This window comes from Rhinopithecus roxellana, chromosome 6 (assembly GCF_007565055.1).
Source record: "Rhinopithecus roxellana isolate Shanxi Qingling chromosome 6, ASM756505v1, whole genome shotgun sequence".
Classification (NCBI taxonomy): Eukaryota; Metazoa; Chordata; class Mammalia; order Primates; family Cercopithecidae; genus Rhinopithecus; species Rhinopithecus roxellana.
Genome location: NC_044554.1, coordinates 54,606,438 through 54,628,951, shown reverse-complemented (window position 1 = coordinate 54,628,951; position 22,514 = coordinate 54,606,438). Strand labels below are relative to the sequence as shown.

The following is a 22,514-nucleotide window of genomic DNA, read 5'->3' as shown; positions in this document are numbered from 1 at the left end:
GGGAGGCTGAGGTTGGAGGATCACCTGCACTCAAGAAGATGGAGGCTGCAGTGAGCCATAATTATGCCACTGCACCCCAGCCTGGGTGACAGAGTGAGACCCTATCTCAAAAAAATAAATAAATAAATAAATTTCAAATGCTTAATGATCTCTTATTATTATCAAATATCTAAGCAGTAATCAAATGGATCTAATTATTACAGGTTTTTTTTTAAACAGTGGTTTATTTCCATAAGGATCCAGTAAGGCCTACATAGTACATTTGGTTGATTTGTCTCAAAACTATCTTTTAATTAATCTCAAGTTACCCCTTTGCTTCTCTTGCTTTCCTTTTCTTCCCATTTAACATTTTTGTTGCATAAACTGGGTTGCATATTCAAAAGAGTTAGTTTTATTCTGAATTTTGCTGATAATTTCCATAAAGTCATTTAACATGCTGATTCTATGTTTTGTGAAACTGTGAATAAAAATGAAACGTAGTGGCTTGTTTAGGTTCTGGTTCCATTGCGGGAGAAGGGTAAGAATACTTTGATCCATATGTCCATGTGTATGCTCATCAGGAAGCATATGGTGTCTGGCTGTCTTTCTTTTTTCTGATGTTAGTGGCCATTAATGATCACTGCCAAGATTCTGTATTTCATGAGGGCTTTGAAAAATAGTGACATTTTAATTCTATTATTCCTCCTTATTTCTTAACTGGAATAGAAAGGGAAAGCTTCCTTTATCAATTCTTTGATTACCCTGACCTACAGTTCATCCAGGAAAGGTCAGTTCAATTTTGATTCCTTCCCTTTAGTTGACAATTTTTAGAGCAGTGAGTTAATTTCTTAGGATTCTTCAGAGGTGACTAATGAGAGGAGTGTGTGTGTGTTTGTGTGTATATGTTTGTGTGTGTCTGTGTCCCTCTGTTTGAGTCTGTAGTAGTCATTGCTGTCTCCCTTGCTGTTTTTTCTGTCATTTTCTGTTCTAGACCTTGAAGCATCCATTTCTCCTAGGTGCCTTGATTCCTTTTCATGGGAAATAATATTTGGAGACCACAGTATGGTACGATGGGTGCTCATCATCATTGAGTTGGTCACCTATCTAGGCCTTTCAGGGAATTAATTATCTAACAGAGACTTTATTTATTTATTTATTTATTTATTTATTTATTTATTTATTTAGAGACGGAGTCTCGCTCTGTTGCCCAGACTGGAGTGCAACCTCCTCCTCCCATGTTCAAGCGGTTCTCCTGCCTCAGCCTCCCAAGTAGCTGGGACTACAGGCGCGTGCCACCACGCCTGGCTAATTTTTTGTATTTTTAGTAGAGACAGTGTTTCACCATGTTGGCCAGGCTGGTCTCAAACTCCTGACCTTGTGATCTACCCGCCTCGGCCTCTGAAAGTGCTGGGATTACAGGTGTGAGCCACCACGCCCGGCAGAGACTGTATTTATAAAAGAAAGTATAAGTATATATTGACTCTTTTTTTTGTATTTTGAGATGGAGTTTTGCTCTTGTTGTCCAAGCTGGAGTACAGTGGCGCGTGATCTCGGTTCACCGCAACCTCCGCCTCCTAGGTTCAAGCGATTCTCCTGCCTCAGTCTCTCGAGTAGCTGGGATTACAGGCATGTGCCACCACTCCCGGCTAATTTTGTGTTTTTGGTAGAGACGGGGTTTCTCCATGTTGGTCGGGCTGGTCTTGAACTCTCGACCTCAGGTGATCTGCCTGCCTCAGCCTCCTAAAGTGCTGGGATTACAGGCATGAGCCACCGCGCCCGGCCTATATTAACTTTTTGTTTGTTTGTTTGTTTTTGAGATAGAGTCTTGCTCTGTCACCCAGGCTGGAGTGCAGTGGCATGATCTCAGCTCACTGCAACCTCCGCCTCCCGGGTTCAAGTGATCCTCCTGCCTCAGCCTCCTGAGTAGCTGGGATTACAGGTGCTCACCACCATGCCCTGCTAATTTTTGTATTTTTAGTAGAGATGGGGTTTTACCATGTTGGCCAGGCTGGTCTCAAACTCCTAACCTCAAGTTATCTGCCCTCCTCAGCCTCCCAAAGTACTGGGATTACAGGTGTAATCCCAGCCAAAATGTTGGTTCTTAATTGCATTGATGTAATTTGTTTTCTCTAGGGAAAAAAGTTTATATGATATATGCGTAATTTATATGCATAATATGTAATACAGTCTTGGTGCAATTAGGAATCATTTTACTTCTTAAAATAAGGCCAGGTATGGTGGCTTATGCCTGTAATCCCAATACTTTGTGAGGCCGAGGCAGGTGGATCACAAGGTCAGGAGTTTGAGACCAGCCTGGACAATATGGTGAAAGCCTGTCTCTACTAAAAATACAAAAAAATTAGCCAGTCGTGGTGGCACCTACTTGGGAGGCTGAGGCAGGAAAATTGCTTGAACCCAGAGGCGGGAGTTGCAGTTGAGTCAAGATTGCACCAAAGCACTCCAGTCTGGGTGACAGAGCGAGACTCTCTCAAAAATAAAAAAAATAAAAAAAATTAAAAAATTAAAAAAAGAAAAAAGAAAAGATATAAAGAATTATAGACTAGATACAAGAATTTCTGAAAAGATACAAATACAATTCTTAAAGTGTCACAGAGGTAGCAACTTTGAGAAGCAGCTGAGGGAACAAATGTAAAAGGATGGAATTATTAAAAGATAAAAGCTCAGAGGAAAGGCTTCGTGGAACTTAAACACCTGAGAAGGAAGTGCATCTTGGCTGGTGATGGGGTCTAGGTGTTTGACTTCAGACTCAGACTTCTGATGGGCAGAAGCAGTGTTGCTGGCATCTCTGAAGTGGATTACAGTAAAGCTGGTCCTACAAATATTGGAAAGTCTGCAAACTAGAGCTACTCCAGTGTAGGAAGGAACTGCTGCAGCTGGGATGAAGCTGCATCACTAGTGTGATGCTCACAGAAATTACATGCAGATAGGAAGAAAAGAGGAAGCTGACTATGAGAATCAAGTGCCTTCTTCTGACGTTGCATTCTCCCTCCAGCATTACCCATTGTTAGACTCGAATGTGAAACCAGCTTGTAAAGCATAAATGTTGCTTTCTGAATAAGAGTTTATAGTAGAGTGGAGTTGGAGCTGAAAATAGAAGTTGTAGAGTGTTTGTATCAAAACAGAAAGCAAGAAAGACAGTAGTTATATGTATGCACTGGAGATATTCAATCAAATCATGTGGTTTTTTGTTTTTTTTTTTTTTAAAGAGAAGGAGTTTCACTCTGTTGCCCAGGCTGGAATGCAGTGGCACGATCTTGACTCTCTGCAACCTCCACCTCCTGGGTTCAAGCAATTCTCCTGCATCAGCCTCCAGACTAGCTGGGACTACAGGCACACCCTGCCACATCCGGCTAATTTTTTGTATTTTAGTAGAGACAGGGTTTCACCATGTTGCCCAGGCTGGTCTCGAACTCCTGAGCTCAGGCATTCCACCTGCCTTGGCCTCCCAAAGTGCTCGGATTGCAGGTGTTAGCCACTGTGCCTAGCCAGCCAAATCATGTTTTAAAGTTACCTGAAATAAATAAATCTTCTCTGTGCAGTTAAGCCACCTACTTGATGAGGCAGGTTCATTTATTAAATTTTGCTTTTGACATTTAGGAATTTAAATGTTTAAAATACTGCATAACTACATATAAAACATTCATGTCATTTGAAAAGAAAATCTATAAACTTCTATCCCTGTCTTGTCTACCCATCTACTTTATTTCTTCCCAACCTCGTAGGTAACTATTAAATCTCCTTTATGGATTATCCTTCCTTTTTAAATATTATGTTAATGTACAATTTAAAAGTAAGCCATCCCATTCCATCCCATCTGTGTTAGTCTGTTTTTGCATTGCTATAAAGAAATACCTGAGACTGGGTAATTTATAAAGAAAAGAGGTTTAATTGGCTCACGGTTTCACTGGCTGTACAGGAAGCATGATGCTGGCATCTGCTAAGCTTCTGGGGAGGCCTCAGGAAACTTACAATCATGGTGGAAGGCGAAGGGGCAGCACGCTTGTCTTATATGTGGCCAAAGCAGGAGCCAAAAGAGGGTGGGAGGTGCCACACACTTTTTTCTTTCTTTCTTTCTTTCTTTCCTTCTTTCTTTCTTTCTTTCTTTCTTTCTTTCTTTCTTTCTTTCTTTCTTTCTTCTTTCTTTCTTTCTTATCTTTCTATCTCTCTTTCTCTCTTTCTTTCTTTCTTTCTTTCTTTCTTTCTCTCTTTCTCTCTTTCTTTCTTTTTCTTTCTTTCCTTTCTTATGGAGTTTCGGTCTTGTTGCCCAAGCAGGAGTGCATGGCCAATCTCAGCTCACTGCAACCTCCGCCTCCCAGGTTCAAGCAATTCTGCTGCCTCAGCCTCCTGAGTAGCTGGGATTACAGGTGTGCGCCACCATGCCCAGCTAATTTTTTGTATTTTTAGTAGAAACGGGGTTTCACCATGTTAACCAAGCTGGTCTCAAACTCCTGACCTCAGGTGATTGGCCTGCCTCAGCCTCCCAAAGTGCTGGTATTACAGGTGTGAACCACCATGCCCAGCCATGCCACGCACTTTTAAATGAACACATCTCCATGTGAACTCACTACCATGAGAACAGCACCAAGGGGGATATCCACCCCCATGATCCAGTCACCTCCCATCAGGTCCGACCTCCAACATTGGGGATTACAATTCTACATGAAATTTGGTCAGGGACACAGATCCAAACCATATCCTTCTACCCCAGCCCCTCCCAAATCTAATGTCCTTCTCACATTTCAAAACACAATCATGCCTCCCAACAGTCACCCAGAGTCTTAACCATTTCAGCATTAACTCAAAAAGTCCTAAATCTCATATTTGAGATGAGAAGACAAGGCAAGTCTCTTCTCCCTATGAGCCTGTAAAGTCAAAAACATGTTACTTGCAAGATACAATGTAGGTATAGGCATTGGGTAAATACTCCCATTCCAAAATGGAGAAATCGGCCAAAAGAAAGGGACTGCAGGCTTTGTGCAAGTCCAAAACCCAGCAGCGCGGTCATTAAATCTTAAGGCTCCAAAATAATCTTCTTTGACTTCACATCTCTCATCCAGGACACACTGGTACAAGGGGTGGGCTCCCAAAGCCTTGGGAAGCTGTACTTAACACCTGTGACTTTGCAGGGTGCAGCCCCCACAGCTGTTCTCACAGGCTGCTCTCATGGGTTGACACTGAGTATCTGTGACTTTTCCAGACTGAAGGTGCAAGCTGCTGGTGTATCTACCATCCTGGGTTCTGGAGGACAGTGGCAGTCTTCTCACAGCTCCACTTGGGAGGACCCCAGTGGGGACTCTGTGTGGGTGCTCCAGGCCCACATTTCTCCTCTGCACTGCCCGAGTAGAGGTTCTCTGTGAAGGCTCTGCCCCTGCAGCAGACTTCTGCTTGGACATCCAGGTCTTTCCGAAAATCTTCCAAAATCTAGGCAGAGAGAGGTTCCCAAATCTCACCTCTTGGATTCTGTGTACCTGTAGGCTTAACAGCATGTGGAAGCTGCCAAGGCTTATGTCTTGCATCCTGTGAAGCAGTGGCCTGAGCTATATCTGGGCCTCTTTGAGCCATGGCTGGAACTGGAGAGGCTAGGACACAGGGAGCAGTGTCCTGAGGTTTCTCAGGGGAGTGAGCCCCTGAGCCTGGCCTGGCCTGGCCTACAGAACCATTCAGTCCTTCTAGGCCTCTGGGCCTGTGACAAGAGTGGCTGCTCAGAATGTCTCTGAAATGCCTTCAAGGCTTTCCCCCTACCCCCAGTTTCTGCAGCCTGCTTGAATTCCTCCCCCAAAAATGGGCTTTTCTTTTCTACCACATGGCCAGGCTGCAAATTTTCTAAACTTTTACACTCTGCTTCCCTTTCATATATATATAAGTTCCAACTTCAGGTCATTTCTTTGCTCATGCATATGAGCATAGGTTGTTAGAAGCAGCCAGATCACATCTTGAACACTTTGCTGCTTAGAAATTTCATCCACCAGATACTCTAAATCATCTCTCAAATTCAGAGTTCCACAGATCCCTAGAGCAGGGGCACAGTCCAACCGAGCCTTTGCCAAGGTGTAACAAAAGTGACCTTTGCTGCATTTCCCAATAAGTTTATTTCCATCTGTGACCTCCTCAGCCTGGACTTCATTGTCCATATTACTATCAGCATTTTGGTCACAACAATTTAACATATCTCTGGGACAAAATTTTTGTCACCTTCCTGCCTTTTTCTGTGCCCTCCAAACTGTTTGAAATTGTGCCCATTACGCAGTTCCAAAGCTGCTTCTACATTTCAAGGTATCTTTATAGCAGTGCCCCACTCCTCAGTCTCACTTTGCTATAAAGAAATATCTGAGACTGGGTAACTTATAAAGAAAAGAGGTTTAATTGGCCCATGGTTCTGCAGGCTGTACAGGAAGCATGATGCATCTGCTCAGCTTACAATCATGGCAGAAGGTGAAGAGAGCAGGCTCATCCACATGGATGGAGCAGGAGCAAAAAAGAGAGTGGGGAGGCACCACACACTTAACTAGATCTCGTGAGAACTCAATCACTATCATGAGAATAGCACCAAGGGGTAAGTCACTCCCATGATCCACCCACCTCCCAGCAGGCCCCACCTCCAACATTGGGGATTACAGTTCAGCATGAGATTGGGGCAGGCACACAAATCCAAACCGTATTACCATCTTTCTTGAATAAGCAGTAGCATTACACACACATGCTTTTCCTGTTTTATTTTACTTTATGTACTAGTAATCTCTCCTGAGTGGTGTAAATAGAAATTACTTATTTCTTTTTATAGCTTACTGTGGAGATTAAATTTTAGATTACATCCTTTTAGAGATGCTATGTGAGGCTAAGGAAGTAGATGAGATCAATCCCTGTAATTAAAAACTACAGAATCAAAGGAAGAAGGGTGGGATCCACAGTGACAGTCAGGCTATCTGATAGGAGGATTGGCAGGTACTAAGGAATTCACATGATTTCTAGGAAGCAGGAGTCAGTGGTACCAAGCGATGTTAGAAAGATTGAAGATGATAAGACCAGAGAAAAGGTAGATTTTGGTTTATGGACCTATCAGGTATTTGGAATTTGGTTAGTGTCAACCACTGAGTGAAGTGGAAAAAATTTTTGTTGTCAAATCTGTTCTCATCTCCACATCCCACTTCCAGCAACCCTCACCGGAGCCACTGAAAAATCCTCCTAGCTTGTCATTACACGGAAACACTTGCTCCTTTTCTAATTTGTTCTGTACACTGTAGCCATTGTGACATAAAAATTCAAATCTGGTCATGTCACTTTCTTAAAAGCTTTTAATAGACTTATTTGGACAAACACCAAAATTGTCTTGTGACTCCACTTAATGTGGCCCCTGTCTCATGTCCTAGCTTCTCTTGCCAGTCTTCCCCTCAGTCGCACCACTTCAGTCATACTTGCCTTCATTCAGTTCTTTGGACCTGCTTGCTCTTCTGGCCTGGGACTTTTTCTACATGCTGTTCTCTCTTCCTAGAAGTAAAAGCCTTCACTGGGTAATCCCTCTTCATGCTTTCCCTAGCCTTCCAACCCCACTAAAATGAGATCCATTTCTTCATCATATGTTCTTACAACTTTCCGTATATTTCCTTTATGGTAATTCTCAGTTTGTAGTTATATATTGATATGCTTATTCTAATAATGTGCATCTGCCTCACATTTAATCTTCACAACTACTCAGTAATATCTGTATCATTACCCTCATATTAAAGATGAGTATTCTATGTAACCTGCCCAAGACCACTGAGCTAGTAAGTGAGGGAACTGGGATTTGAACCTGCACTATTTACAAGACTGTAGTTATCATATGGGCAGGGACCACATTTGCTTTTCCTGACTGTTCTGTTCCCACACCTAGCATAATGTTTGGGAAATACCTGGTTGAAATATTTGGGATGCTGAATTAAGGAGAAAATGTACTTACATTCTTGTCTCTGCACAGTATTTTCGTTTCATATGTATATAATGTAACACACAATGTCAGTTTAAAATTTCCCAACACCATTAGGAGGCTAACTGATTTAGCCCAGTATGGTTGGTGTATCAAGTATATATAGCTCGTGATAGGACCAGCTTTTCATTTTCTCAAAAATTCATGTGCCGTGGTTCTTTATCGTCAGGTGTGTACAAGCTGTGAGGACAACGCAGAAGCTAATGGGTTTTGTGTAGAGTGTGTTGAATGGCTATGCAAGACGTGTATCAGAGCTCATCAGAGGGTAAAGTTCACAAAAGACCATACTGTCAGACAGAAAGAGGAAGTATCTCCAGGTAATACATGAGTTATTTTCTTTTTTTTTTCTTCTGTCTTTCCCCCTGTCTTTTCTTCCTTCCTGTACTGACTTGTTTTGACACTTTTATTTTGATAAGTATTAAATATATACTCTTAAGTAAAAGAAGTTTATATTATAATTGAAATTTAAATACTTAAAAATGTTGGAAAGTGTGAATAGATGTAGAACCCTGTTTTACATTCATACTGCATGTCCTCCTGCTTCTATAAATGTCTTCAACTGGTGTGAATATAGAACAAATAGAGAAAAAAATTGCTTTTTCTTATTTTTCTTTTATCTCTAAGGTAACAACAAAGAGTGGGCTTAAATATTTTATAACTCTTTTCCTTTTGATATTCTTGTAGTAAACCTGCATCATGATTATTTGTCTGATATGTGGATGGCCAGAGAGGCTTTTTTATGTAATTATTATTTCTGGTTTTATTGTCTTGTTTTTAATGTACAGTTCACTCATATATTTTTTATTTGGTAAAATACATGCAACATAAAATTTGTCATTTTAACTATTAAATGTACAGTTCAGTGGCATTTATTACATTTACGTGTTGTGCAACCATCACTGCTATTTTCAAAACTTGTTTATCACCCCAATCAGCATCTTTGTACCCTTTAAGTAATAACTCCAATTTTCTGGCTGGACGCAGTGGCTCATGCCTGTAATCCCAGCACTTTGGGAGGCTGAGGCGGGTGGATCACGAGATCAGGAGATCGAGACCATCCTAGCTAACACGGTGAAACCCCATCTCTACTAAAAACACACAAAAAAGTTAGCCAGCCATGGTGGTGGGTGCTTGTAGTCCCAGCTACTCGGGAGGCTGAGGCTGGAGAATGGTGTGAACCTGGGAGGCGGAGCTTGCAGTCAGATCACGCCACTGCACTCCAGCCTGGGCGACAGAGCGAGACTCCGTCTCAAAAGAAAAAAAAACATAATAACTCCATTTTTCTTCCCCTAGCTCCTGGTAACTTCAAACCTATTTTCTTTTTTGTGAGACTGAGTCTTGCTTTGTCACGCAGGCTAGCTATAGTGCACTGGCACGATCTCAGTTCACTGCAACCTGTGCTACCTGGGTTCATGCTATTCTGCTGCCTGTAACTGGGATTACAGGTGTGCGCCACCATGCGTGGCTAATTTTTGTATTTTTAGTAGACAGGGGGTTTTACCATGTTGGCCAGGCTGGTCTCGAGCTCCTGACCTCAAATGATCCGCCAGCCTTGGCCTCCCAAACTACTGGGATTACAAGCATGAGCCACTGCACCCAGCCTTTATTTTCTGTCTCTGTAAATTTGCTGATTCTGGATATTTCACACAAGTGGAATCACATGGTATTTGTTCTTTGATATCTAACTTATTTTACTTAGTGTAATATTTTAAGGATTCATCCATGTAATAGCATGTATCAAAATGTAGCAAAACTTTTTTCTGTGTGTTTGTTGTTTGAGACTAGTGAAAGACTTGGTGTAATCCCAGCACTTTGGGAGGCCGAAGTGGGATGATTGCCTGAGCCCAGAAGTTCTAGACCAGCCTTGGCAACATGGTGAAACCCTATCTAAAAAAAAAAGAAAATTAACAGGGCGTAATAGTACATGCCTGTAATCCCAACAACCTGGGAGATGAGATGGTGGGAGGACCGCTTGAACCAAGGAGCCTGAGGCTGCAGTGACCTGTGATCATTGCCATTACTCTCCGCTTGCACGACAGTGTGAGATCCTGTTTCAAAAAAAAAAAAGAATGAACCATCTTTGCATTGCTGGAATTAATTCCGTATTTCATCTTGATATGTTGTGCTTTTAATATTCTTGTAATATATTACCGATTTTCTCTATCTGGTTATTTTCATTTTCATTCTGAATTCTACGTGTTTACATATTTGTATCTTCAGAAATATTTCTTGAATTTATTTATCTAATTATCAGTTTTATATGTTTTAGTTCGTTAATTTTATCTGTAATTCCTCTCAGCTTACCTTAGGGTTTTTTTGTGTGTGTTTTGTTTTGTTTTGTTTTGCTTCTTGAGACAGAATTTCATTCCATGACCCAGGCTGGAGTGCAGTGGTACGATATCAGCTCACTGCAAGCTCCACCTCCCGGATTCAAGCAGTTCTCCTGCTTCAGCCTCCCAAGTGCCTGGGATTATGTAATCCCTGTGCCACCATGCCTGGCTAATTTTTGTATTTTTAGTAGAGACAGGGTTTCACCATGTTGGCCAGGCTGGTCTCGAGCTCTTGACCTCAAGTAATCCACCCGCCTTGGGCTCCCAGAGTGCTGGGATTACAGATGTGAGCCACCATGCCTGGTATAGGCCAGCATACTAGTTTGTCAGTTTTGACACTATTGACATTTTGAGCTAGATAATTCTTTATTGCTGGGGACTGATTTATGCATTATAAAAAAAAAAGAAATGCAAATGGCTAATTACTGAACATTGTTTCAGTTATTAAAGAAATGCATTCTAAGATAGTGAAGTATGTGTCTTCTCTCTTTCTCTCTTTCTGTCTCTTTTGCATTTATTAAATTGTTAAAGATGAAAAATTTTGAGAGTTCCCCCCGTTAATATGGTTAATAGCCACTCTACACTGGTTGGAGTACAACTTGGCACAATTATTTAGCTTTTCTCTGTATGAATTACCCTTTAACAATTCTACCACTAGGAGTTTACCTTATGGAAACATTTAAATGATTTATAATTTTCATATGTTTATTTCAGCATTATTTGCAGTACTGAAAAATGAATAACTTATAAATATCCTTAGCAAGCGGTATAGTGGTTTATCTATTTTGTGAACTACTATACAGTTAGTAAATAAGAAATGAGGTGGATATATATGCTAATACAGAAAGGCATCTAAGGTAGAGTTAAGTGAGAAAAAAAAATCTTTAAAAGACAATATATGTACTGCCATTTATTGTTTTACAAAATGTAACACTGCACTATACTATATGTACTTCCATACTTAGAAAAACAACCAGAGGAATGCACACCAGGTTATTAATAGTAATAATTTCTGGAGGTAGGATTATTTCTGAAATGTTTGGATTTTGCCTTTAATTATTAGTAAGATAACTGAGGTTTACTGTTTAACCATATTTATTCATATTCTGATTTTTTTCACTTAACATGACATAAACATTTTCCAGTTTTATCCCCACACTGGCAAACTAGAGTGTAATAATGAAAATATTATTATTTCTGTGTTAATGGGTATCCTCTGTTAGGATTTTTACAAAAGTAGGTTATTTGACTACTCCTTTTAGACATTTTATTATATTTTCTTTCTCCCTTCCTCTCTTTCCATCTCTTTCTCTGCCTCTCTTGTCTCTGTCTATGAGGTCTCACAATGTTCCCAGGCTGGACTCAAACTCTTGGTGCTCAAGCAAGCGATCCTCTCAACTCAGCTTCCTGAATAGCTGAGACTACAGGCGTGGGCCACTGCGCCCTGCTGGATTTTCCAAATTGCATTTTCAAAAATTCTCCTCCCATATTTGGGATAGAAGACATCCAGGTGGTTCATACTCATTTACCAGGGCTGTCTTCTTAAGGCTTTTTAATGCAATAAAACATATTTTTAACTACACACTTAGTTCTTTCATTTACTTCTGAATTAATTTTAATTTCTTCCTGGAAAATGAAAAGATGATTTGCTTTTTTTCCTGAAATGCTGACAATATGTGATATCTTAATATCTGTAATTCTTAGTGAAAGTTATGGTATAAATGAAGCTGTAGTGTTTATATCAATAGATGTGAATTCAAATGGGCAATCGAATAATTATTTACTATTCAATTATGTTCATTTTCTTCTCTTTGTTTCCCGTTGTTTCTGCAGAGGCAGTTGGTGTCACCAGCCAGCGACCAGTGTTTTGTCCTTTTCATAAAAAGGAGCAGTTGAAGCTGTACTGTGAGACATGTGACAAACTGACATGTCGAGACTGTCAGTTATTAGAGCATAAAGAGCATAGGTACCAGCATCTTTGGTTATATATATAGATTCATATGCAGCTTTAGAGGACTAAAGGACTGCTGCCAACCCTCATCAAATGGCAGTCCGCAAATAGGTTTTGTTTAACCAGCAGTATGCTGGCCTATACCAGGGTTTATCAATTTTGACACTATTGACATTTTGGGCCAGGTAATTCTTTATTGTTAGGGAGTGATCTGTGTGTTATATGGTGGTTAGCATCCTTGACCTCTACCAACTAGTTGCCAGTAGCAACCCTCTAACCCTCCCCAGTTGTGACGACAAAATGTGGTTCCAGACATTGGCAATGTCCTATGGAGCAAAATCATCCTGAGTTGAGAACACTGGCCAACACACTGTTTAAAAATATATAGAACTAGTTGCCGGCATTGTAAAATGGGGAGATTTTACATTTTTTAAATATCTAGATTTCTGGCTTTTTTGAGAAAATGGAAGCTCTTCTAGCCCTGGGTCTGTATACATTCATGTCAACATTTGAGGCATGCCTTTTCCGGTTCATTATAGTTCCTAGCAAAGCTTACTTTTAAATCTCATCTCAACAGTCATTCAGGTCAGCAACAGATGATTTAGACAGTAAAATTCGAATCGATACAAAATATAATTGCTTATGATGGTCTAGGCTCCTGATACTGGCAGACTGGATAATTTGGACCAACAGTGAGAATGACTAGAAAACCTGCACAAAATACAGAAATTATCTATATGAAATGCTAGAGCTAATAAAATAGTAAAGCATTATTGGACAGGATTGGGTTGGAGTTGGGGCTAAGGATGGCGGGGGCCTTTTACTCCCCTTGAGGTATTTGCCTAGAGATGAGGAGTAATTTTAATAGGCTCACAGGGCTGAGAAATCACGGCCTAGAGTGCAAGGATCATGCATGGTTAATGTGTCTCCTTGTCTTGAGTTGGTACCCTGAAAGTCTACACTATTACAGTAAAGATAAATTAACTAGTAAGTGGTTCCTCATAGGGACTAAAGCTCAGCACTTAAAATTGGATTAAAGTGAAGTCATATTGCTGGCTCCTCAAGTTTCCTGGTAGAATCAAATGTAAATCCTTGCCAGAAAGACAAAGAAGACATCTAGGCCTCCAACTTACTCAATAATGAATTTTGGAAAAACGATATTCACAGAATTAGAAATAACCAGGTTTGTTAGGAGATTAGACAATGTGAACATAGTGAGACCCCAACCCCACTAAACATTTGCTGGGCACAGTGGTGTGTGCTTGTATTCCTAGCTACTTGAGAGACTGAGGCGCTCCCACCTGAGCTCCTGGGATTGCTTGAGCCCAGGAGTTCAAGGCTGCAGTGATAGTGCCACTGCACTCCAGCCTAAGTGAAAGGATGAGACCCTGTCTTCAAAAAGAAAGAAAGAAAGAAAACCCTGAAAGTTACAGTATCTGAAATTAACTCAGTAGAAGGGCTTAAGAACAGATTTGGCCTAGCATGAAATGAGAATTAATGAGCTAGAAGAAAATTAAGAAAATATCCAGAAAGAAGCGTCATCAACAAGAGGAGGATGAAAAGTAGCACTTTGGGAGGCCGAGACGGGCGGATCAAAAGGTCAGGAGATCGAGACCATCCTGGCTAATAAGGTGAAACCCCGTCTCTACTAAAGAATACAAAAAACTAGCCGGGCGACGAGGCGGGTGCCTGTAGTCCCAGCTACTTGGGAGGCAGAGGCAGGAGAATGGCGTCAACCTGAGAGGTGGAGCTTGCAGTGAGCTGAGATCCGGCTACCGCACTCCAGCCTGGGCGACAGAGCCAGACTCCGTCTCAAAAAAAAAAAAAGAAAAGTAGAAGAGATTGAAGATCTAATATGGATGTAATTGCAGTCCAGGAAGGATGGAAAATACAGAGAATGGGAAGGAAGCAATATTCAAAGACAGAATGTAATGGCTGAGAACTTTCAGAAGCTGACGAAAGGCATTTAGCCTGTATTTAAGAAGTTGCACGAACCTCTAGCAGGAGAATTAAGAAAGTAATATTTTTAAAGTGCGAAAGTAAAGTAACTTTCAAATCTAAAATTCCGTACCCAGTAAGCATATTCTTTAAATATGAAGGTGGATGAAAAATGTTTCAGGCAAAATACACTGGGAGAGCATATCCCTGATAAACTCTCACTTAAAGTACCTCTTAGCAGAAGAAAAATAATAGAAGATACAGAAAGGAATATGGAGCAATTAAAATAATAGGTATGAGTAAATCTAAATGAATGTTGACTTAGGAAACAGTATCTTGTTGGTGTGGTATGTGTATATGTATATCACATAGCAGTAAATGTGCTAAAAGGGTATGGAATTTATGTTCTAAGGTCCGTGCATAGTCTAGGAAGAGGGTAAAAAGTGCAAATATTAGATGATATGTAAAAATCTGTTTTTGTGATGTCTAGAGTAGTCACTAAAAGAATAATAAGTACATATAATTACCAAGGTATGGAGAGTTGTGGGGATGTGGAATAATCAGTATAAACAAAGGCCAAAAAAGTGAGAAAAAGAAATAAAGAACAGATGGAATATAATGAGGCCTTGGTAAGTTGGTAGATCTACAAATATACTATAATTATACTAAATGTGAACAGACAAAATGTTCCAAATTATAAGACAGGTTTTGGACTGGATAAGAAGGAAAATAGAAGAATGTGCTATTTTCTTTTTATGAGAAATATCTAAAAACTCAATATATAAAAGACTTAATGGGAAAAGACACACCATATAAATACTAACCAAAGGCAAAATGGCATAGTAGACAAAATCCATTATTTGAGATAAAGAGGGACACTTTGTAAGGATGAAAGACTCTCTTCATCTAAAATATATGAGTTATAAATTTATACAGGTTATAAACTTACAAAAAAATGACAGAACTTCAAACTAATAGAAAACTCCATAGTCACAGTGGAAAATCTTACCACTTTACGCAATAATTGAAGCCAAGTAGTGTGGCAGGTACCCGAAAGTGCTAGCTACCTAGCTACTCGGGAAACTGAGGTGGGAGAATGGCTGAAGTCCAGGAGTTTGAGTTCAGCCTGGGCAACATAGCAAGACCTATCTCTAAAAAATAAATAAGTAAATAAATAACACAATAAGCAGACTAAAAAATCGGTAAAGATAGAGAAATAAGGGCCAAGCATGGTGGCTCACACAAATAAATACATACATACATAACTGACAAAACAAGCAGACTAAAAAATCAGTAAAGATAGAGAAATAAGGGCTGGGCACGGTGGTTCACACCTGTAATCCCAGCTACTCAGAAGGCTTAGGCAGGAGAATCGCTGGAACCTAGGAGGTGGAGGTTGCAGTGAGCAGAGATGGCACCATTGCACCCTGGCATAGGTGACAAAAGCAAAACTCTGTCTCAAAAAAGAAAAAAGATGGCCGGGCGCGGTGGCTCAAGCCTGTAATCCCAGCACTTTGGGAAGCCGAGACGGGCGGATCACGAGGTCAGGAGATCAAGACCATCCTGGCGAACACAGTGAAACCCCGTCTCTACTAAAAAATACAAAAATCTAGCTGGGCGAGGTGGCGGACACCTGTAGTCCCAGCTACTCGGGAGGCTGAGGCAGGAGAATGGCGTAAACCCAGGAGGCAGAGCTTGCAGTGAGCTGAGATCCGGCTACTGCGCTCCAGCCTGGGTGACAGAGTGAGACTCCGTCTCAAAAAAAAAAAAAAGAAAGAAAAAAGATAAATAAGATTGAATAACACAATTAACATAACATCTTATGGACATTATGGAACACTGTACCCCAAAATATACGTTCTTACAATAAAATATTTTTAACTGACCATATGCTAAAATCTTAAATTTCAAAAGATTGAAAGATACTATATATTTGGAAATGAAATTCTTGTGATAACTAAAGTCTGCTGATACACGATCCTGGAATTCTAGTTTAAAGGAAAAAAGTATTTAGAAGACATTATTGAGTCAAATGATAAAATTAAGAAACATGGTGTATAGGTTAAAGTACTGTAACAAGGTCAGTTTTTTGTTTGTTTGTTTGTTTGTTTTAACTGTGCTATGAATACATAAGAAAATCCTTGTTTTTAGGAAATGCACACTTAATTTATTAAAGGGTTAAAGGGCTATGAGGAGGCAAACTAAAAAATTGATTAATCTGTATAAGGAGATATATGATCTCTATATGCTTGGAAATTTAACTTTGAAATTATTATAAAATAAGCAGTTTAATACATTTAAATCATCAATAAGAAATTCCAGTAGATATTAGGATACATTTTGATCTGAACAGTAGTGAAAATATCAGTCAATCAAGCCTTGAGGTTTTTCTTTTTAATAACTGAAGCCATATTTGGAGGACAGTTTATATTATTAAATGCATATGTTGTATGTTAAGGATAAAGTCAATTCACTAAACATTTATTGCAGTTTAGGAAAAGTAGCAGATTAAACCCAAAGTAAGTGTGTTTTAAAAGACACATAATAAAGACAAGTGTACAAATAGTCAAAGCCAAAAATTCAGTCTTTCAGAAGACTGCTAAATAATCAACAATTCTCTGTATGAGTGATTGAGAGAGCAGGCCCAAATAACCACTACCAGGAGTAGGAAGGTGGCATTACTCCATATTTCAAATGTTATAATGAAAATTTTTACATGATATTGGAAAACTCTTAGAAAATGAAGTTTTTACCAAAACTTATGCTAAATACAATAGAAAGAATCGTCCTTTAATGTTCATTCATAATTTAAAACCTTCCCACAAAGAAAATTACACATGCAAATGACACTGATAAATGCACCACATAGTTAAGGTAAAAAAATAGCCCCTTTGGCCTGGCACGGTTGCTCATGCCTGTAATCCCAGCACTTTGGGAGGCCAAGGCAGGCAGGTCACAAGGTCAGGAGATCGAGACCATCCTGGCTTAACATGGTGAAACCCCATCTCTACTAAAAATACAAAAAATTAGCCAGGCGCAGTGGCAGGCGCCTGTTGTCCCAGCTACTCGGGAGGCTGAGGCAGGCAAATGATGTGAACCCAGGAGGCGGAGCTTGCAGTGAGCCAAGATTGCGCCACTGCACTCCAGCCTGGGCTACAGAGCGAGACTCCGTCTCAAAAAAAAAGAAGCCCCTTTCTTATACAGACTTGTCTGGAGAATGGCAAAAAAAAAAAAATGAATTCTTTCCAACTTGTTATATGAAGCCAGCATAACTTTTACACCAAAACTGACAAAGAATAGAAATGGAAAATTACAGGCCAGTTTCACCCATGAAATGAATGTAAAAATTCCAAGAAATGGAAAATAAGTAGAAAACAGATGATTTGAGAGGAGGGGAAAACTTGCCTTAAATCTCGTAGTATTGTCATTTTGGGACAGTGTAATCAACCAATTTGGCCTCATTTTGGGGATACAGAATTCATTTAACATGCCAAAATCATTCATGCTAAAACCTTTCATGTCATATTAAAAGAATAAAGGAAAAAGTATATGCCTATCTCAATAGAAGCAGTAGAAACATTCCGTAAAAATTAAATATACATTCATGATATAACATCTTAGCAAACTAGAAATAAAAAAAGTATTTCCTAAGCCTGATAAAGATTATTTATAGAAAGTAGAAAACGTACTTAATATTGAAAGTCTTTGCATTGAGATGAGGAACAACATAAGGGTGACCATTTTGACCATTTCATGTAACCTTATATTAAATAAATGTAGTAAAGAAAAAGTTTACTAAGATAAAAAAATTTGAGTTGCCTATGAAAGTGTTTGAAATGTTATTATTCACAGATATGATTATGTACAAAGGAAATCCAATGTAATTATTAACTGGGTATCCCTTTTTTCTAACTGGCAACCCTATTTAATTACATGTAAACATTTAAAATCACATTATATAAAATATGTTAATTTAGAAATATTGTATTTTGTACATTTTATAGGAAAACTTAAATAAAACTCTTGATATGTATCTTCTATATCATTGCCTTTCTATCTTCTCTAGAACTTCTCTTCAGTTATCAAACATAGTCTGGCAAAGTAAATGATCTTTTTTCACTTTCAAATTGGAAACTTTTTAAAGTACTATATCTTATTATACTGTTGCTTAAAGTTTTATCATAAGGCATAACATCTAGAATTTTGCCCTTCTCTCTCTGTATTTATCCTGATTTTTCTTTGTAGCCCCTAGAACATAACTACCTATTATTTAAAAGTGGTCTTTTGAAATGTTTATTTTCAGCAGGCTTGCATAATGTAGAAATTACAATATAGTTAATAAGTCAGATTATATATCATTGACTATTTTCTGCCAAGTCCACCAAGTGAAAGTGAACTCTGTAAGCTTATAAAACTGAATGATGGATGCATGTGGTTCTCAAACTTTCAAAATATTTACATGTCCATAATCTTTCTTGAGGGATAATTTGAGAGGTGGGGGAAACTTGCTTTATTAGGGATACATTTGATGTTTTAAAAGATTGTTATATAAATTCTTTATAATCCTATTTTATGTTTTTATCAGTCTTTTTATTCTTGGACTTTTCCTCATTATATATTTTTATATGAAATAATTTGCTTATTTCTTCAGATATCAATTTATAGAAGAAGCTTTTCAGAATCAGAAAGTGATCATAGATACACTAATCACCAAACTGATGGAAAAAACAAAATACATAAAATTCACAGGAAATCAGATCCAAAACAGGTAATTTTATGGTATTATATAATCATTTTTGTATAATTTGTGAAGTATATTCACTTTTAGAACATTTTCCTTAACTCATAGTTAAGTAATAAGTTGTTAGATGACAGCAATAACACATGGTTGATAAGACTTTCCCAGAAACTTATTTGGAAAGCATTCTTTTCTGCTGTAAAATTTCAAAACTCATATGATAATAAACTATACTTAGTATTTTGATAGCTCATTTATCTAATAGGTATTGATAACTTATTATCACTTATTTTCCAATTTTAAAGAAATAACAAGATTTAAATGCGACACCAACCATTTTTTGCCAGTATTGTAAAATATTTTAACACTTGAATGAACCCTTCATTGTTATTTTAAGGTTTGCTGAAATTTGAGATGCCTGCCTTATGCTGTGATTTTTTAAAACTGCAAACAGGTGGAAATTTTAAGACACTAGGATACAGGGATTGTTAAACTGTTCCACACACTTTTTACTTCTTGCCTGATAAAATGCTTACTTAAACAATTACTTATTATGCCTTTTGTCCTGGTAAGAAAATCATCAACTATCCAAAGTCTTAGACATCAGTGACTGGGGAGAACCACTAACCTCCGTGGAGCAGGGGCAGCTGAAGGTGTTGTCTAACCCGTTTTTAAATCCCATTTAGTGCACATACTGACATTTAATTTACACACCTATGAAATCCCATGACCTCTTCTGTTGTTTTACACACAAAAGAAATGTCACTGCCTACATAAGTCAAGAAATGTTCATTAGAATGAGCCAGAGTAAAAGAGACCTCACAGAGAATTTAAATGTTTTCCCATGTATCAGTTGTGTCAGCCTTTAAGGCAGTCATCAATCTGTTATTATCATTTTGGAACACAACTGGGGGTGAAGCATTTGGGAATTTTTTAAGGTAATTAATTCCCTGTATTACCTGATTTCCTTAAAAGAGATTTTTAAACATAATTTTACTATTTCTTGATGCCCCAGCATCATTAATGTATCTATTTATTATTATGCATTATTTTCTGTGTCTTTTAGTTTTTCTCGTTATCAGCTCTCATTTGTTTTTACCTCCCCCCCCCCTTTTTTTTTTGAGACAGAGTCTCACTCTGTCACCCAAGCTGGAGTGCAGTGGTGTGATCTCAGCTCACTGCAACCTCTGCCTCCTGGGTTCAAGCGATCTTCCTGCCTCAGCCTCCCGGGTAGCTGGGATTACAGGTGTCCACCACTGTGCCCAGCTAATTTTTGTATCTTTAGTAGAGATGGGGTTTCACCATGTTGGCCAGCCTGGTCTCGAACTACTGACCTCAGGTGATCTGGCACCTCATTCTCCCAAAGTGCTGGGATTACAGGTGTGAGCCACCATACCTGGCCCTGTTTTTACCTTTCTCTTTGACACAACTATAGTTAATGAAATACTATTTCCTTTATTTACCATATTCTAATCAGAATAGTATATTTTGCCAAGTAGAATAATTGGTGGGTTTAAAATTTTTTTATTCTGAGTAATTGGAAATTTGTAATGAATATTTATTGAATGAATGAAGAGAGATAATTATAGGCATTTCTACCATCTAGTGGCAAAAGGTGGCAATTGTAAAATAATTAATTTTAAATTAAAGATCTGCCCTTAATGAAATTTATCCCTTTGACTTTTTTCTTACTGTTTCACTGAGCATATGGTTTGAGTTATGGTCAAAGTTTACATTTTTTTTATGTATGGATGTCAATTTCTTCCACTATCATTTGTTGAAAAAACTATTTCTCTGTTGAATTGTTTTTCAGCACCTATATAGACCATATATATGTGTGGGATTATTATTCTGTTCTATTGTGTTTTTCTCACTGCTAGTACTTCACTTTCATGATCTTGATCATCGTAGCTTTTTATAGTAAGTCTTAAGATAGTGTTCTTCAAATTTGTTCTTTTATTTTTGTAAAGTGATTTGTGCTTTATTTCTTCTACAAAATTATAACATTGTGTGTAACAATTTTGATTTCTGAATTGAGGCAAAAATTAAAGAATCTTTGTTAAGTGCAAATTGCTTATATATCTTTATAACCTATCTGATTTATTAGAGTAACTGGTATTCATTTTTATGCATTTGCCCCCATGCCACTGTTTTTCCCTTATTCATCCTATTCTACCATCATGAATACTTAAATGAGTTTTTTGAGATTGGTTGCTTCTCAGGCTTATCTGGTTCCCTTGATCCTGTAGTAATGTTGATGTCAAGCAATTATCTTGAAGAATTTCCAGCAGGAAATAAAGTTTCTGCCAGTTTGGTCTTAAGTTTTGGAGGGTAACTATGGGAGAAGCTTACAGAAGAAATGAAGCTTTTAATTTAATCTCACAAAGTTTGGCAGATGCTCTGTTATTTTCTATAACGTATTCTGGTGTGGTACCGTATGTTTTTCTTTCTGTAAGAGTGTTGTGGGAATCAGGAGACTGGAGAGACCAGTAGGTACAACAGGAGGATTTTATTGAGTATACTCAGACCCAGCGGATTAACAGCCAAAGACTGGGCCTAGAACAAAGACCGGACTTGGCTTTTATACACAATTCTAAAAGGGGGTGGGCTACTTTGAAACAAGCTTATGGTGGCGTGGAGCATAGTGGCGTGAAAGCTCAGGTACAGAAGCAGAACAAAGGCAGCTAATCATACTTTGATAGGTTCATAACTCAGACTTACATGTGATTCGTGCTATGCGGCTTAGATGGCTGTTATCTAGGGTTGCTCTAGTGCCTTGCATGGACTTATCTCATAACCTTCACTATGATGTCTGGATGGCTACAATCCAGGCCCGCTCAGGCATGTCTCATGACCTTCACTGAGCTGCTTAGATAAAACAATACTTAAAGTTACTAGTTATAGAAAACAGGAATCAATCAACTCATAAGTTTACTCATACCATAGGAGAAAGGAAAATAAAGAAAATTTGTTTTTTTCTTCTCCCCACATTAAGGGAGTGCTGGGAGAGTCTTCAGAGCACATTCCTTTGAGCCCTAGCTTCTTAGATAATATTGTCAAGACTTCCCTGGGTCTGGGCTGTGCCTGTTTCTGCCTCTGGGATAAGTCAGCCTAATACAGGAAAGCTTGCTTTTCAAACTTGCTTTTCTCTTTTTAATTTTATTTTTCTTTTTTTCTTTAATTTCCCACCTCAAGAGAGGTATGTAGTTGATAAAACGTAGTTATTTGGCTGCCAATTTTGCAAAGAATGGGTTAAGTAGCAAACTACTGTTTTTGTCCCTTTCTACTTAGGTGTGTAAATACTGGAGCAGTTAAGATTACTAAGAAAAGAGTATCACATGTACACTTTTCTAGCTTTTGGTTGCAATTAATATAGTAGAACTTGTTCAGAATCATGGTTTATAAATCCTTTTTAGTCCACCCCCACCCCCCCATCCTTTTAGGTAAAGCATTGATTTTCCTGGGTGTCATCATAATTTTTCCAAACTGTATTTTCTTAAAATGTACTCATTCTTTTCTAACTCTATATATATTTTTAAGATTCAAGACTTAATTTTAAGATTAAGTGGTGATATCTTTCAGAAGAATTATATT

General features: G+C 38.5%; 1 protein-coding gene across 2 annotated transcripts in view; it reads left to right on the top strand.

Moving 5' to 3' along the window:
* Nucleotides 1-22,514, top strand: part of TRIM24 (tripartite motif containing 24) — a 127,353-nt gene that overhangs the window by 47,735 nt on the left and 57,104 nt on the right. For both annotated transcript variants that reach the window (XM_010356312.2, XM_010356311.2), the window contains exons 3-5: nt 8,133-8,280; nt 12,127-12,259; nt 18,834-18,950. In XM_010356312.2, the coding sequence (XP_010354614.1) occupies nt 8,133-8,280; nt 12,127-12,259; nt 18,834-18,950 (398 nt within the window). The remainder of the gene's footprint in view (nt 1-8,132; nt 8,281-12,126; nt 12,260-18,833; nt 18,951-22,514) is intronic.